This window comes from Pyxicephalus adspersus, chromosome 1 (genome assembly GCF_032062135.1).
Source record: "Pyxicephalus adspersus chromosome 1, UCB_Pads_2.0, whole genome shotgun sequence".
Classification (NCBI taxonomy): domain Eukaryota; kingdom Metazoa; phylum Chordata; class Amphibia; order Anura; family Pyxicephalidae; genus Pyxicephalus; species Pyxicephalus adspersus.
Window position 1 is genome coordinate 170,898,216 of NC_092858.1, and position 16,500 is coordinate 170,914,715.

The 16,500-nt window shown below is 41.4% G+C and overlaps 1 protein-coding gene across 1 annotated transcript; it reads left to right on the plus strand.

The window, feature by feature from the left end:
- On the plus strand, window positions 1-16,500 carry ILDR1 (immunoglobulin like domain containing receptor 1). The gene is made up of 8 exons (XM_072398383.1): window positions 1-288; window positions 3,186-3,356; window positions 4,808-4,957; window positions 10,303-10,422; window positions 10,535-10,681; window positions 11,027-11,158; window positions 12,317-13,101; window positions 14,540-16,500. Exons 2-8 carry the CDS (start codon window positions 3,233-3,235, stop codon window positions 14,579-14,581), a joined length of 1,500 nt encoding a protein of 499 aa, XP_072254484.1. The 5' UTR covers window positions 1-288; window positions 3,186-3,232; the 3' UTR covers window positions 14,582-16,500.

Genomic DNA, 16,500 nt, shown 5'->3' on the forward strand with positions numbered 1-16,500 from the left:
ACAGATCTGACATTGTTCTTTCTCTGACACCTTTTATTTTTTAAAGCAATGTGGATAGGTTCTTTTTCAGATCCTGTTACAGTTCTGTTGCATCATCAAAGTCCAGCAACCGAGAAATTCCAGAACCAAGTGTTGTCATTTGGTTTGCCATCGTAGTGAGATACTGGTGGAAGAAGAGGAATAAAGGTTAAAGCTTGTGACTTCACTGGATGTGTGCCTGTTCCAAGTCCGTGCATCCTTTAGCAACAAATCCATAGGAAGAACATGACAGCCAGGGATATAGTAAATGTGAGCATTGGTGGAAGATTTTTATACACTTAAATGCTGATCACAGGACATCCTTAACTTACCTTATAATAACTAACCTAACCCCTGATCTGACCATTAAAAGGAAACAAACAACAACCCATTTTTACTCACCTAAACCCTAAATTCTTCCCTCTTCCTTGGTTTGTATCCAGTGGGGTCTTTCTTTGAGTGTCCATCTTACTGTGTCTATTGGCTGTCCATGTTGAGCTCCTTTTTTTTAATTGAACAGCAGTGATTTATGCAAAAAACGGCATCATGCCCGGAATTTTAGTCCCCCTGAACCCATAAGCGGTGCTGTCAAGGAACCTGGCTCACAATTGGTGTTCCAATTTAAAGGGTTCATTAGCGTTGTATTAGGGGGTATTTGATTATTATGGGCACCAGAAAGGTCTTCCTTTGTATTGATTAGGCTATTTGTGTCTGTGCGGGCTGCAGGCTAAATGTGGTTTATAATCAGCCATCTTTATCAATATTACAAAAGTAAACGTATTCAGCAGTTTGCCTTTGATAAGTATGAATGAGATTATTTGCTTTTCCTATCAGACTGCAGAAACCTATTATGTTCTTAAATATACAGTGCAGCAGTGCCAATACTTTAGTAAATAAATGCAGCGACAATTGTGTGGTTATGTTGATATCATACCGCCATAATATTCCACCATTTCTGTCTTTTTTTCAGTGGGGTGAATTAGAAAAGACATGACATGGATAATGGTGCAGCTATAAGTCCAATAGTTCAGGAGTGACTGCATTATAGGGGTACCAGATCCTCCCCAGAAACAGAGCACAGGGTAGAGGTTGGCAGCATGGCTCATCCTGTCTTTTGCTTTGTGTGTAGAGACCTCTTCCTCACAGATAACCTTCTGCAATGTCAGAACCTTAAACATCATGGATATGGCGGCACTAAGGCAGACAAGAGCCTGGACGGTTTATAGATCTCTTGCAGAAACACGCCAGTTTCATTGTTTAAGTGTGAACATTGCAAAACCGGCTGAATGCTGTTATTGAGTTCAGTCAATTTCATTTTTCAACTTGGTGCGTCAGTGTTCTCCCCGGCCCCTTTTAGCTGGGCGCACCACCCAACACTTTTCAGTAGCCGCCCTGCTGTTTTTGGGTGGTTACTTAAGAGTTGAGTAGCAATACATTTAGTAGCTGCCACCCACCTTCAATTTCTTTTCACCTGGCTTAAAAATACGGACATTTTATTATTATTGTTATTAATAATAATAATAATAAACAATATTTATATAGGGCCAACATATTACGCAGTGCTGTACAATAAATAGGGGTTGTAAATGACAGAAGGATACAGACAATGAAACAAGGCATGTATGAAAAAGAGAAAAAAAGAGGAAAGCAGGGGATTTTTGGCTATAATACTTTTATGTATAAATGTACAAATATTCAACAAACATACATTTTGGTATTTACACGGAAAACTCCTTATTCAGTGTGTAATGTCCCTGTAAGATACACTTGTTACAAGGAGCTTAGTACAAGATAAACTCCAACTCCCAAAATTGATACAATGTTCAGTTTACAGTAAAGCTGGATCCCAATACCACGCGTTTCACCAGTTTCGGCTCCTCTCTTTTTCATACATGACAAATTAGGGGATTGGCTATTGTAGACATTTAAGAGCTGTATGGGGGAAATTTGGGCCAACGATGTAACATATTGCAGCTTTCCATTCCTTAGGTCTGGTGGCTGCGTTAGTTTTTTGTTTTGAGACATTTTCACCTTTAAATTCACCTGGTTACCTTGCCAGTAACACAACTCCTGTCCTAAAGTGACAACGCTCACCTAGGTAACCTTTTAAGGCTGATAAGGCTGTTTGAGCTAATGCAGCAAAATCCACAGGAAATTGCAAGTTCAATGTATTTCTGCACAGATCAATAGATATTTTTTATTGCACGTACCAAAAGGTGGCAAATAAGAGAGAGCCTCTGTTATGGTTTTATACTCTACATTGGAGGATGCAGAGGAACTAGATGAAGTTCCATTTTTTGTAAACTGCTTGTCTTGGGTGCTTCCATCCTAATCTGGCAGTGGTAGCAGGCATCTTTCAGGTCTGGAGGACACTCACATAATAAATGGAAAGCTCAGGGCTGTCCTGGGGTATTGTGAGCCCAGTCTGCATAATAATGCACCCTCTGGGGGGAAGAATATGTAAATGACTGCCTGGGCTCCCAGGAACTTTATTTTTCTGTACAAAGGGGACTGCAAGTGCTGGATCAGAGGGGAAGCCAGGGATGTCTCCCTGAATGTGGAGTGGGTAAGGAATACTTTTTAGTTAAAGAATAACTGGACTTTAGTGGAAGTCCCACTTGAGTTCCACTACCAGTTGTATGGTAAAATACACTTGTGTGTTAAAATATAAGAGAAGGGCAGCACGGTGGCTCAGTGGTTAGCACTCTGACCTTTGCAGTGCTAGGTCCCAGGTTCAAATCTCTGCCAGGACACTATCTGCATGGAGTTTGCTGGTTCTCCACATGTTTGTGTGGGTTTCCTTCAGGTACTCCGGTTTCCTCCTACATCCCAAAAACATGCAGTTAGATTAGATGTCTTCCCTTCAAATTGACCTTAGACTGTAATAATGACATATGACTATGGTAGGGACATTAGATTGTGAGCTGCTTTGGGGGACAGCTAGTCACATGACTATGGACTTTGTACAGCACTGCATAATATGTCAGTGCTATATAAATACCAGTTAATATTAATAGAGAAAAAGTTCCATGAAGCTTTTTTTTTATTATTTTATCTCCTTGCCATTGGATTTTAATACTTTTTATTTATCAATTTAAATTATTACGTGAACTCTATTATATTCAGCGTCTAAAAGTGAATAATGTCCCTTTCTTTCTTTTCTATAGGATGTTGGGGTCTACAAGTCACTGTACAGGACGCGGAGCGATACACCATGTTATTCTCTTCTATAGTCCTCAAGTGTGACTATAGCACCTCTGCATTGATTCAGGATGTAGCTGTCACCTGGCGCTTCAAATCCTTCTGCAAAGACCCCATCTTTGAATATTATTCTGCCTGTATGTATTTATCTCAGAGACTTATATAAATTGTATTTATTAGCATCTTCCTTATAGAGCTGTGATATGATAGGCTTCACTTTCATTCTACATCTCTGGACTCTTCTCTCTCTCTCTTACATGACACACATAATGTAAATTAACCCCTATTGTTAACATCCTCTCCTTTCTATAATACCTCTTCAATTTTTCCATGCATTCCATCTGCTTCCAATACCTGAATCCCCTCTCCCTACAATACTTTAACCATTTCTCCCTGCACCTCCTCTCCTACTTCTCCCTGCACCACTGTCACTGCAATACCTCTGCCACTGTTTTATTCATCGCATCTCCATACATTTATTTTTTCTCCCTTTTTGCACTCTTCTCTCTCTGCATTTCCTGCTTTTCATAAAATAAAATCCACTTCCCCCTACTCTTTCTGCACTCTCCCACTTTTCCATTAATCCCATCTTAATGCATTTCCTCACCTCCTTTTTTTCTCACCTTCTTTCTTTGCAAAGCCTCTTTTACTTTTTATCAAATACCTATACCGCCTCTCCCTGCAATACCATTCCCACTTCTCCTTTCTCCTGCATTGCACCTGTAATACCCTTCCCTATTTTACTGCACCTTTCCCTGCAAAACCACTCCTATTTTTCCCTCAATCCTGTAACACCCTTCCAGTTCCTCCAGGCCCCCCCCCTCCCTTTGCAATACCTCTCCTACTTTTTTCTTTACCTTCTCAATCTGCTATGCCTACTATACTTTTCATAAAATGCCTTTCCCACTTCTCCCTGCAATACCATTCCCAATTCTCCTTTCTCCTGCATTGCACTTGGCAACACCCTTCCCTTCCCTAATGCACCTACTCCTCTGTAATACTATCCCATTTACCCCCCAGTCCATCTTCCTATAATACCCCTCCAATTTCTTCCTACAAGAAGAAATTGGAGTCTCACATTTCATTGAATTCCATTTCCCTACAACACCTTTTGCATGTTCCATGTGCTTCCTCTCCCATTTCGCCTGGACCCATTTGTGCAATACCTTTTCCTTTTACTTTTTTCCTGCACAGCTCTTCTTTTCCCCCATCCACTTTCACCTCTTCTTTCTCCCCTCCTAATGGCTCTATCATCTGGGAGGACTTCACACCCTCCATCTTCTATGCTGTCATTTTGATTGAGAACACTATTCCACCTTTGTTGTGTAGTGAAGAAGCTACAACTCTATCCAGGCGCAGAGAAAGCCTCATAGATTTGTTTGCTCTGACATTTTAATTAACTCATTTATCTCATATAGTGCCAAGACGGATGTCAGGATGAGTCACTGAGCAAGTAAACCTGAGCTTCAAGTCATTTTAAATAAAATAAAAAAATGTTGCTAAATTATAAAATGGAGACCATAAGCTGATCACTGAATCTGTAATTACTACTAAGGCTTTATTTTTAAATTCATTTTTGTCTTTGCAGCATACCAGGCAGGTCTTGCCATGAAGCAAGATCCATCCAATGACTGCAATGACAGCCAGAGAGAAGTACGTATAGTTATCCAGAGGCGGGGGCAGAATGAGCCAGTGCTGGGCATGGATTATCGCCAGCGTAAGATCACCATACAGAACAGTAAGTGCAGCGATGCTGAAAGTGAACCTCTCACTATGCCAAAGACCTGCAAAGTCTAAAGTAGATATGTGACCGGCTCTACTTCCCCCCATGTTATAATGTTCAACACTTAAGTGCCCAGTCTCTGGGCCTGAACACTATAATACATTTTGGCCAACATGGAGCTTACAAAGCTATTGTTGAAGACTAGTCGACTTCTAAAAAAATTCTCTCCCTTCATTCTCTTCACCATGGGCTGAATGTTCTCAGGAAGGGATGAACTTTATATCAGTAGGTATTCTGTTGGTGCCTATTATTATTCTGTGGTTCTATTCAACGCAGGTTAGCCTGCAAGGTGTGTTCGGGTCATTAGGATTCTTGTTAGAAGCACTACATTGCAATGAGGTACTGTGCACATTAACGCTTGCAGTGACTCGCCGTTCCAATGTAAAACTGGAATTAAAGTGCAAAATAAACCAAATTTTCTAGAATAAAATGGGAAAATGTAAAAGATCTGATAAACCTAAAATCCAGACTGTATCTCTATTAGGTTTATTTTATGACTTCCTGTACTGTTTAAAACCAGCACAGGAGGGGGCAACTCACCTGTGAGGACCAAGGCACCTAAAACTCCAATCTTTCCCTTTTCTGCTGTAAATAAAGGTTTTTAATGCTTTCAGTGAGGAAAGGAGAGTCATTCTGTTGTCTTTCTCTGAGATAGACAGGAAATCAAGAGAAATCACCCAAACAGATAGTGAAAGGTCTGACAGACATGCTAATCCTTAATCTCCCCAAAACTAAAAGCTTGGCTGAAGCTAAATTAAGGCAGAACTAAACCCACCATCACTCACAGTGTTCCATCAAGGGTGCTGCCATCTTCCTTTCTTCTTCTTTCTAGAGAAGATCATTAGACATCCTAATTAGCAGACATGGGAGTTCATTCATCCCTGGCACACGCAAGGGAATCCAGGTTTTCCTTGACAACCAAAGGTGATGTTGCCCAATCATAGCTCAGCTTTTTAGCATTTCACTGGCGCGATCAGGCAGGTAAATTGGGTTAATTCAGAAGAGACATCGCCCGTCCCTTTTTGCAATATCCACCTGACTGATTTGTAATTTTGTAAAGTAGTTCCTAAGTTCCACTTTAAAGCTGAACTCCTGGTGAACAGCTGAATAAACAAATATATAAACTTATAGAAGTTGTTTTATTTGCCCAAGGCTTTGCATCGCTATCCTTCCAGTCCTGTAATTAATACAGCTCTTTACAGGCACAGCCCTATATATCAGCAAAGGAGACCTGATCTTTCTCTAATGCACTTCAGTGACATTTACAGGTCATGCCCCTGCCCTAGCTGATGATTGAACGATGATAAGTAGAAGAAGCACCTCATCTCCGTCACTTTGTTTCCTTCTTTCAGTTTGCTCTTTGTAAGCTCTGCAACACAACTGATTCTCTCTGAGTTTGAATGCACAGGGACTGATACTGGATCATATTCAGGAGGTCGCTTGCATTTGAAAAAAGTGCATTTAGCTATTATTAAATACAAGATTTGATATCTGCTGTAAAACATTCCCCATATCCCTTTAAGCAGAAAATCTGATTATTCCTTAATATTTAATATTCTGGTCAAATCTGTAAAAAATACAATTATCAAAAAATAGAAGAGCAAGCTGGTAAAATATGGAAGTCACATAACTTGTCTTCCAGGTGAGCATAATGATACAACCGTACTGTCTGCAATATGGTAATGATGTTACAATAATACATTTTTATGTATGTGTACAAAATAAAATAAGTTTCTATTTAAACTGTAAAGCTTAGAAGAGGATTCCCATTTCAGATGAGGAACTACTCCACCCAGCATGCCCTCCCATCATAGTATTGTTCTGCTTCTCCAAACCAGTGGGATGTACGTTGTCTCTGTGTGCAGAGGATTCCTCCTCTTTATCCTGGATGAGAATTGATGAGACGGGTTCACAGGCCACTGTCACATCACGCTGCACAGCGCGCTTTACATCTTAGCAGCCAGATGTAATTTAAGTGGATTTCATTGCTCCATGGATCTCAGGCTGGTTAAGTGGAACCCGATGTGTCTGCGCCTTGCACATAGAATAGGATTTGTCACTCTGGGGAGCCATGACACTTTTTTGCATAGTTGCGCACGGCTGTACAACATTATCTGGGGACATAGTGATGGATCCTGAGTATGCCGAGCCCATATAAGGCACAATGGGTCTGATTTATTAAAGCTCTCCAAGCCTGGAGAAGATAGACTATCATAGGAGAACCTGCGTAATCCTGCAAATCTGGTATAGATTTCTTAAAAATCATTTGCTAATATTTGGCAAATGTTTTCAGTCCCGCACCAGATCTATTCCAGGCTTGTTGGATCATCCAGGTTCTACTCCAGTAGGGAGCTTTGATAAATCAGGCCCAATGTTCAAGATAATTCAATGAGAACAGAGGTGTTAAACAGGGAGGCTTATTGACACTGAATCTTACAGAGAGCTCCCTCTAGTGGTTATTCGACCAATTTCTAAATTCAATCCAGTCTAAAAAAATATGGAAAGCAAGAATTCAAGTAGAAAAATCACATAAAGTAAAAAATTACTTCTAAGTAGAGATTGCAGTGTAACTTCCTATTCCCATCAGACTTCCCTTGTACTAATCTTTAGCTCAGATCTGATCTGATTAAAGCTAGAGACTCTTAAACAAATTTCAACAGTTACTACAGGTAAATTAAAATTGTTTCAGTCACTGTTAGGAAGGGGTTATCTGCTATTTTTGCTACAAAAAAAGACTTTACATAGCATAGAGTGCTAAATAATAAATAAATAAATATATAAATATATATATATATATGTATGTATGTGTATATATGTATATATATGTGTGTATATTATAATATATATAATTAGTATTTATAGAATTATAAATAAGTATATATATAATTAGTATTTCCCAATATCTGGATTTTCTAAGCACCAGTTTACTTTAAGCATGACACATATTTTATAATAGCCATCAGTACTGACCATTATGTCATGATTCATGATGAGAATAGCGGAACTCTTCTCTCTGGGGGTGCAGCATTTCTAAAAAAAAATAAATGTGAGCTCTTTCAAAATCAGCAGACTGAAAATAACATCACCTGACCTTTACATCATTACCGTGCGCTATGTACAGATTCCTGCTGACATTTCCATTAGTCTCATATTCACTACTGAGACTTTCACCACTTGACCAGGGAATCTGGCAATTACACCAATGTTATTGGAACTTGTCATTAAAGAAATATGCAGGCTGTCAGTTGCTGATTTCTCTTTCTAGTGGACATTCTGATTTTTCAGTTTTGCTGGAAGGCAATAGAGCCATGTTATTTGTGCCTTCCAGAAACTGGGGCCATGGTGTTTTTTAAAGGCAAACTTTTTTTTTAAGCCATAAGAAGCCAGTGAAGAAGAGGGCCAACATGAAAGCAGATCCTCTATTTGTAGCCTTCAGGCCTTTCATTTATGTTTTATGCAAAACATTATTTCATGACCTGACATCCAACAACATTGAGACTGCTGCCTGGTGCCGCCATCCTAAATGTGATGTCAGCAGACTCAGAGCTGTCACCCAAGACATGCTACAGTGATCCCTATCACTTCTCACCCTCCAACTAAAGGTGGGGGACACAATAGGCATGAAAAAAAGAAAATGAATGCAGCCACCACATCTAGGGATGAGTAAGCTGCACTATATTACATTCTTGTTCTTTGGTTTAGATATATTTCAAGTAAAAATAGGTGGCCCAGTAAGCGTTCTTACACAAAGGTCCTTGGCTGACCAATGTTTGAGCTCAGTAGATGTGCTACAGACTGGGCCTGTTCTAAAATGATCAACTGGACCCATAAAGGGCGTCAGTAGGTAATCCAGTCTTGGAAAGCTTTATTAAATCAGGCCCAATGTTCAAGATAAACCAATGAGCACAGTTGTGTGAAACATGGAAGCTTATTGACTCTGAATCATACACAGGGCTCCCTCTATTGGTTATTCTATTAATTTCTATATTCAACCCAATCTAAAAAAATATGGAAAGCAAAAATTTAAATATAAAAATCACATAAAGTAAAAAATTACTTCAAACTACAGATTGCAGTGTAGTTTCTAATTCCCATCAGACTTCACTTGTACTAATCTTTATTCAAATAAATAAAAAAATGAAAGTAAGAATGGATTTCAGTGTAACTAAAGGCCTTATATTGTATATTGTTCACTTTGATAGAGGTGATGGGTGGAGATGATTCCAATTTTTTCCTATGCAGAGCAGATGCTTTCATTATTAAAGATTCTCTTTCTATTAAGGACTCGTTACCTTACCCCACCCATATTGTGACACTTACTAACAAGTAATTATTTCCAGCTCAATTACAGGTTAAGTGTTCCATTGCCATCAGCCCTGCGGGAAGTTGAACTTGTTTGGATAGACAAAGGCAATTAAGCTGACGATACCTTGCGATGATCTGGGTCAATGGGCAAATGACAAGTTAACACCTGTATATTTCTATTTCCACAAAACCTCTGCAGCGTGAAAAAATGAACTGCTGGCATCCACTAGATTGCTTGGTGTGAGCACAGCGGATGGTTTTCTTGTATAGTTTGCAGGTTCTCCCCGTGTCTGCGTGGGTTTGCTCCGGGTACTCTGGTTTCCTCCCACATCCCAAAAACATGCAGTTAGGTTAATTAGCTTCCCTCCCAAAACTGACCTTATAATAAAGACAAATGACTATGATCGAGACATTAGATTGTGAGCTCTTTTAGGGGCAGCTAGTGGCATTAATATGGACTATGTACAGCGCTGTGTAATATGATGGCGCTGTATAAAATACTGTGTAATAGATGGATTCTTGAATTTGTGGATCTTGCTGGTGTAGACTTATCTGGTTATATATAATTTTGGAACTTTTACAAATTTCTGATCAGGCACGGCTTTATTGTAAAAAGGGATAGGCAGTGGCCCTTCTGCAATAACCATTCTTACCTGCCTGATCGCTCTATGGAACTGTCAAAACCGCTAAGCTGTGCTGCGCTGATACCCAGCTTGCCCTGCTCTTGCCAGGACTGAATGAACTAGGGCCTAGGTGTTACGTCACCTGGGCCTGGCCAAATTTTACTAGGTGGAAGAGAAGAACGAAGAATATCCTTCCATGTGGCCCTACTCGACATAACACTGGACAGGTGAGTATAGCGGGGTTCAATCTCACTTGAATATAATAGGAAAATCTAGAATTTTGAGTTGTCATCAGAACAGGAACAGAAGGGATTGCTTCAATTGAGGGCACTTGTTTCCTAACCAGTTTTCTTTTTCTTTCATTGCCTGCAGAAGCCGACTTGGTCATCAGCGAGGTGATGTGGTGGGATCATGGGGTTTATTATTGCACAGTGGAGGCTCAAGGTGACACGGCTGGAGACCCTGATAAGGAAGTGAAGCTGATTGTTCTACGTGAGTCATGTTCCAGCTACAATACCTAATTATCCTAATGGTGATCACCCAATAGAAAGTGAATATCTGAAAATTTCCTGGGTGTAACATTGTGCCTCTTCTTCCTGCATAGATTGGCTGACCGTGATCTTCATCGTAATGGGAGGACTTCTCCTCATCCTCTTCATCTCCATATGCTGGTGTCAGTGCTGTCCCCAATGCTGCTGCTGCTACGTCCGCTGTCCATGCTGCCCTACCAAATGCTGCTGTCCAGAGGAAGGTACCGCCTTTTCTTAACATATAAACCTCTCAGTATTTTGTCAGATCTGCAAGAATAGATTCCTGGCATCTCACAATATACAACATTTGTAATATTGAATACATTTACTTACTTTTTTAAAATTCATAAAGATTTATGTTAAATCATTTAAAGAAAAACTCCACATTTTAGAATTTGATAGCTGTTCTGGAGTCTTTCAGTTCTATGACTTAGGTTAACATGATGCCTTTGGTCTGCTGCATGCAGAAGGAAGCCTTTACTCAGTCTCATTTTCTCCAGTGATCAGGCTGCAACATTTGTAGCAAATCTCCCCTGAGAGCATTTTCTGTTTTTTTTTTCCTGCAGCTATTGCCCGCCATCGATACGTGAAGCAGATGCAAGGTCTTGTCCCCTGGATGATGGAGAAACCTTTCTATGCTGGTGCTGACCGAAACTCCCAGCACTCGTCTTATCAGCTCAACCCCTTACTTCAGAGAGGTAAGGACAAAGGCAGGATATAATGCATATGGACAATACTTATTCTGTGTATTGGATGGATGTCTGTATGGTTGAAACAGAACGACTGCCTGTGCCCACCCACTACACTAAACGCAGCCCTGGCACTGGGTATAGTTCTGTGCATACTCCTCACTCATCTCCTGGACATACTGGCCCCACATTGCTCTCCTGCACATACTGTCTTCTGTCATAGCAAATCTTCCACACTCCTTTCCTGCCCTTACGACCTGTTTTCATACCCTCCACTCCTGTACATACTCCCTACTGTCATACCCTCCACACTAGACTCCTGTACACACTGTATGCTTGCACATACTATCTGCCATCATAGCAGTCCATGCACATGTCTTTCCTTCTCATACTGCCCACTGTCATACCCTCAACACTCCTTTAGTGCATATACTGTTCACTGGTATACCCACTTTTGCACATATTGCCTGCCGTCATACCCTCCACAGCTACTTCTGCAGATAATGCCAGCTTTGGTACCCTCTGTGCTCGTCTCCTACACATATGGCTTGCTGTTATACCCTTCATGCCACTTTCCTGCAAAAACTGTCCACCAACATAACCCCCACACTGCTTTCTAGCACATACTGCCCACTGTTTTACCCTCCTCATCCTTTCCTGCACACGTTGCCTGCTGTTGTAGCCTCTGCACTCCCTTCCAGCCTATAAAGCCTGTTGGCACACCCTGCACATTTTTTCTGCTATCCTACGCTCCACACTCCTCTCCTGCACATCCTGCCCTCTGTCATACCCTTTGCACTCCTCTTTTCCACATACTGTCTGCTGAGATACCCTCCACATTCTTCTCCTGCACAGCCTGCCATCATATCCTCTGCACATTCTTCCTATTGCCAACCCCTTTGAACTCTACAGGTGTGTTAATGCAATGCATAATGCGAATGGGGCCTTTGGTCTAAATTTTGGGTAATGTCTAGATATATTTTAAGGTACATGCACCATCTTGCTGTCCTTTAATGAAAATGTAACTTACATGGCCAATTTATGCTCTTCTTATAATATACAGAATGTCCCTTTGTTGTACTTTAAACGCCCTTTATGGCTTTTCTCAAGCAGAGAACTTTTAGAGAAAATACATTGGAATCTAATCATTTTTTTATTCTTTTGTAGATCTCTCACTTCAGGGGAGCATTCCAATGGCCAGACAGCCGAGCTACCCTCCCACCAACAACAAAGTTCTCGACTATTTGGAGAACGAGCTCAAAAACTTTAATACAGCCCAACCATTGGCATCGAGCCCTCACTACAGCGGGGCCAGCCACCACCCCAGCATGTTATCTTCCCTGAGCGAAGTTGGGGTCCGAGAAGTAGAGCGCAGGGTGATTCAGCTTCCTCCAATTGTTGAACATATTGTCAGCTCTCAGCGAAGCAGTAACTACTCCCAACATCGTAGGGCCAACTCATGGGATGCCCTGGAGAGCGATCGTGAGAGGAGGAGAAATGGACCCTTGGAGGACCCATACACTAATGAGAGAGACTGGCGAGACAGGGAGAGAAGCGACCGTCCTTATGGCTACAGAAGAGGGCAGCCAAGTGACAGCCGTGCAAGAAGAGACCTCTCCCCTCCCCGCAGATTCGACCGTGCCATTCACAGTGATGACTCTGCTTATGGTGACCCACGTGGGCATTCCAACCCAAGCTCTGAGCGGAGAAGGTCTCCAGACAGGTCGAGGAGGAGGGGCAGTCCTGATGACTCAAGGCGAAGGAGGAGTCATTCTCCACCATTCCGGCGTAACTCCTGGAGTTCAGATGACGAAAGTCAGCACGCCCGTGGCAGGAGGGAAAGACGCCCTCACTCCTACGACTGGCCAGAAGATAAACCTCCCAGCTACAAATCTCTGGACATCACTACGGGAAAGAGCAAAAACCATCGAGCGCCTGCTGGGAGACAGTCGGTGAGTTGTAGAAATTGTAATGTTGTCCTGTAATGCGTCCTAGAATAAAAGGATAGATATAGGGTGATGCCATTCTAACTGAAATTGTTACCTAATTAAAGAAAACTCTTTAATACTTTATACTCCTCAACCACCCCTGGGACATTGACTGGTATGGTTTATTTTTTTTTTCCCGTAGATTGGTCACGTAATGCTACAGGGTGCTCTTCCTTTTTGATTTTTTTCTTAGATGTGCAGTCCTTACTGAGAGTATCAATAATGTGGTGCCCTCAGTTCTGATCTCTTCACCAATATACTGTGAATGAAGGTTGCATCCTGCATTCACAGTATATGTCCAATCTTCCAGGCATATTCACCCAAAATGTCATTCAGCCTAGGGACACAAAGGTAGTACTGCATGAGTAGATGGATTGAAGGAAACTTTACTGCTGGGGACAACAAAAAAGTTATGCTATTGCCACAGAACACCCCCATCCTTATCTTTATTTTATTAAGAATGCTGCTGTGTAGTCCTGCAGAAGTGAACTGACAAGTCAGATGGAGCCTTCTTTTTTCCAGTCTGGAGGGCGTCCAGCATCATCTAGCCCTTTCCTCCCCAGCCTGACTGCCATTCATTGGATTTCAGTTCTTTTATTTATGAGGGCTTTGAATCCCATGCGTGTATCACCTAGGGAGGTCTTCTGTTTTCAGGAAGCTATATAGAGCTCCTACTATACATGCTTGCAGCCAGGTTTATTGAAGGTTGCAGATAAAATAACAAAACAGCAAAAGAAAACCTTGCCTGTCTGGCACCTACTATACATCTGACGTTCCTGTCTATCAGCTGGAGGGCTTCCCCCTGTCAGCTCAAAACAACGCTTTCAGCAACCTTTTACTCAGGTTTGAGTTCATTCACACTGACCAACTTTCTGTGTCCCCAGGCAGAGCTCCTCACACAGCGCCCCTGTCTGTGTTTCTACAAGCAGAGCTCACCTCACACAGATCCCTGTCTGTGTCTCCAACCAGAGCTGAACTCACACAGACCCCTGTCTGTGTCTCCAAGCTAAGCTACTGACTGAGCTTCTAGCTCTATGTTATATCCCCACCCTTAGTGCTTCTTCATTAATTATCTCACAGGTGAGAGTCTTCCACCTGCTACTTCACACAGGAGAGGAATCTTGGGCAAATTATTTCACATACAATAGGAATCCTGGGCAAATATATCTCTCTTCCACTTCCAATCCTGCCTTCGTGTCACAATCTATATACAGCCCCATATACAGACCATCCTACTTGCCATGATCTGCCTGCACTACACAGTGAGACACAGAGACTTAGTGACTTGCAAAAAAAATAGAAAGTTTTATTTGTTCATTTCATTATAATGTTAATGAGTTGGGCATGGGGGTCAGGAAGGCAAAGTATATCTCTATTAAATTTCACCTTTTCTGTCTTTCAGGACCGAGCCAGTTCCAGAAGTGGAAGAAGTATGATGATTTAGTGGAAAATGTGGTTACAGGGAAGGGACTGATTTAGCGCTGTAGTGAAGTATTCAGAAAAGGTGTTTATTTTTACAAAATCCCAATCCTGCTAACAATCTGCTCTCTACAATAGAGCACAACAAACACAATCAGACTCTCAACCTCTGTGGAGTTAATTATGAAAGAGATGAAGGTGAAGAGTAGACTTGGGGATGCCATTAGTTTTGCTCCTGGTTCACATTATGCAAGTGGGTGAGACATTGAACATCCTCTGCCCTCTCTGTTTAGGAAATATTCCTAATGTCTCGGTGCTGGTCAGGCAGAGAGCAAAGGAATCACTTTGTTCCCCTACAAAATTGTAATTCTATTTCAAACCAAGAAGCACCATTTCCCAGTGGCCTCTAGTAGTGGTCACTGAGATGGTCTTGGGGTCCATTTAACAGCGGAAGGGTGCCCCAGTACCTGCTTGACCCAGATCTCATTAAAGGGCCCATAAACCGTATTGGGCCCTTGCGAAGCCGTACTGTCTGTACAAATGCTGTGTCGCCCCCTGGTGCTGGTCACCTCCTTTAGTGGCTGCAAATAAGTCTTCATAGTTTGTAAATCCTGGCTGGTTCATATGCCAAGATAGTCCCTTATCAATAACACTGAGCACACCAAGCAAAAGTAATTTGTCAACACAGCCATCCAGGTATAACATTGTCTCCAAACAACCTTTGTCCATTGGAAATGCTGCCCACCATATACATGACTGTGAACTGGCCAACAAGAGAAACGTTGCATGCTATTCCATTTCTATTAAGTCAATGGCAAACAATCCAAGCAACATTTCCCCATTTAAAGCTTAGCTATGGCTTGCAGCAGAGCTAGCAGCAAATTAAAAATAATCCGAATTCTCTTCTAGACCAGGCTGTTCCTTTAATGTACACTTATATCAAATATTCCTATGTTTTCTGACATTGAAGTCACCATGACCCCATCCCATGATGTCACCAGCTCTGTGGACTGTCATTTTCCCCCTTTATTATTCTGGAGCAGCAGTAGACTCTCCAAGGTCCCTAGTGTTGCAAATGCATTTGCCATGTTTAATATTCCATACTAGCTTTTACCTTCTTTTCATCTTTTATTTCCAACTCTAACCTTATTCACCCACTTCCTGTCTACATACACTTGCTCCAGAATCTGCTGCATATTATTGCTCTGCTGAACCTTCTTAAAAGTGACAGAAGACCATGCATGCACAATGAGTGTCAGTAATGCAGGAGACATTGGCCACTACAGGAGACATTGGCCACTACATACAGGAGCACCAGGGATATTTTAAAAACAAACCTGCAAATTATAGAAGACTTGTTTATCTAAGATTTTAGTGATTAGGTTTAGATTTTTTATTTTTCACTACCTGCCTTTTTCCAGCTCTCCACCAAGTGGCGCTGTGCTTCTAATAAAAACATTCTCAGCAAAGGTTTTAGAATTTATACACCAGCGAATAAAACCATTGGATGTGAAATGGATCTATGGATTCAGCAGCTGACCAATTATAAGAAACCATTTCTTAGTTTACGATCAGTTGTGGTTGGATCAGATAAGTAAGCAAATCAATTGAAAGTTGTATTTGGCCTAAATTCCAATCCAGAAGGGCAGAAGGGGGTCATTCTTCCGACTGGAAGGGCTGAATCCCAAACGCGTGTGCTGTATTTTGGGGCTTTCTGATTGGACTGTTGGTCAAACACAAAATTGCCAGCGGATCTGCTCACACGTACTTGCCTTGGACACGGCTAATAACGATGTGCCTGTGTTTTCTGCAGTTTAGTTTTCTACTTTTTTTATACCACAGATGTTTTATAAATGCTTTTGTCTGAATTTACACAAGAACTGTAAATATGGGTTTAGATATTTCTCTGTACAGGTTATGTAAATAAAGCCAATTTCACATTGA

Excerpts from the sequence above, each read along its gene's own strand:
- ILDR1 (XM_072398383.1), top strand. The coding sequence starts at position 3,233 with ATGTTATTCTCTTCTATAGTCCTCAAGTGTGACTATAGCACCTCTGCA. Across the intron at positions 10,682-11,026 it reads ATGCTGCTGTCCAGAGGAAG|CTATTGCCCGCCATCGATAC; the intron begins GTACCGCCTTTT and ends TTTTTCCTGCAG. Across the intron at positions 11,159-12,316 it reads CAACCCCTTACTTCAGAGAG|ATCTCTCACTTCAGGGGAGC; the intron begins GTAAGGACAAAG and ends ATTCTTTTGTAG.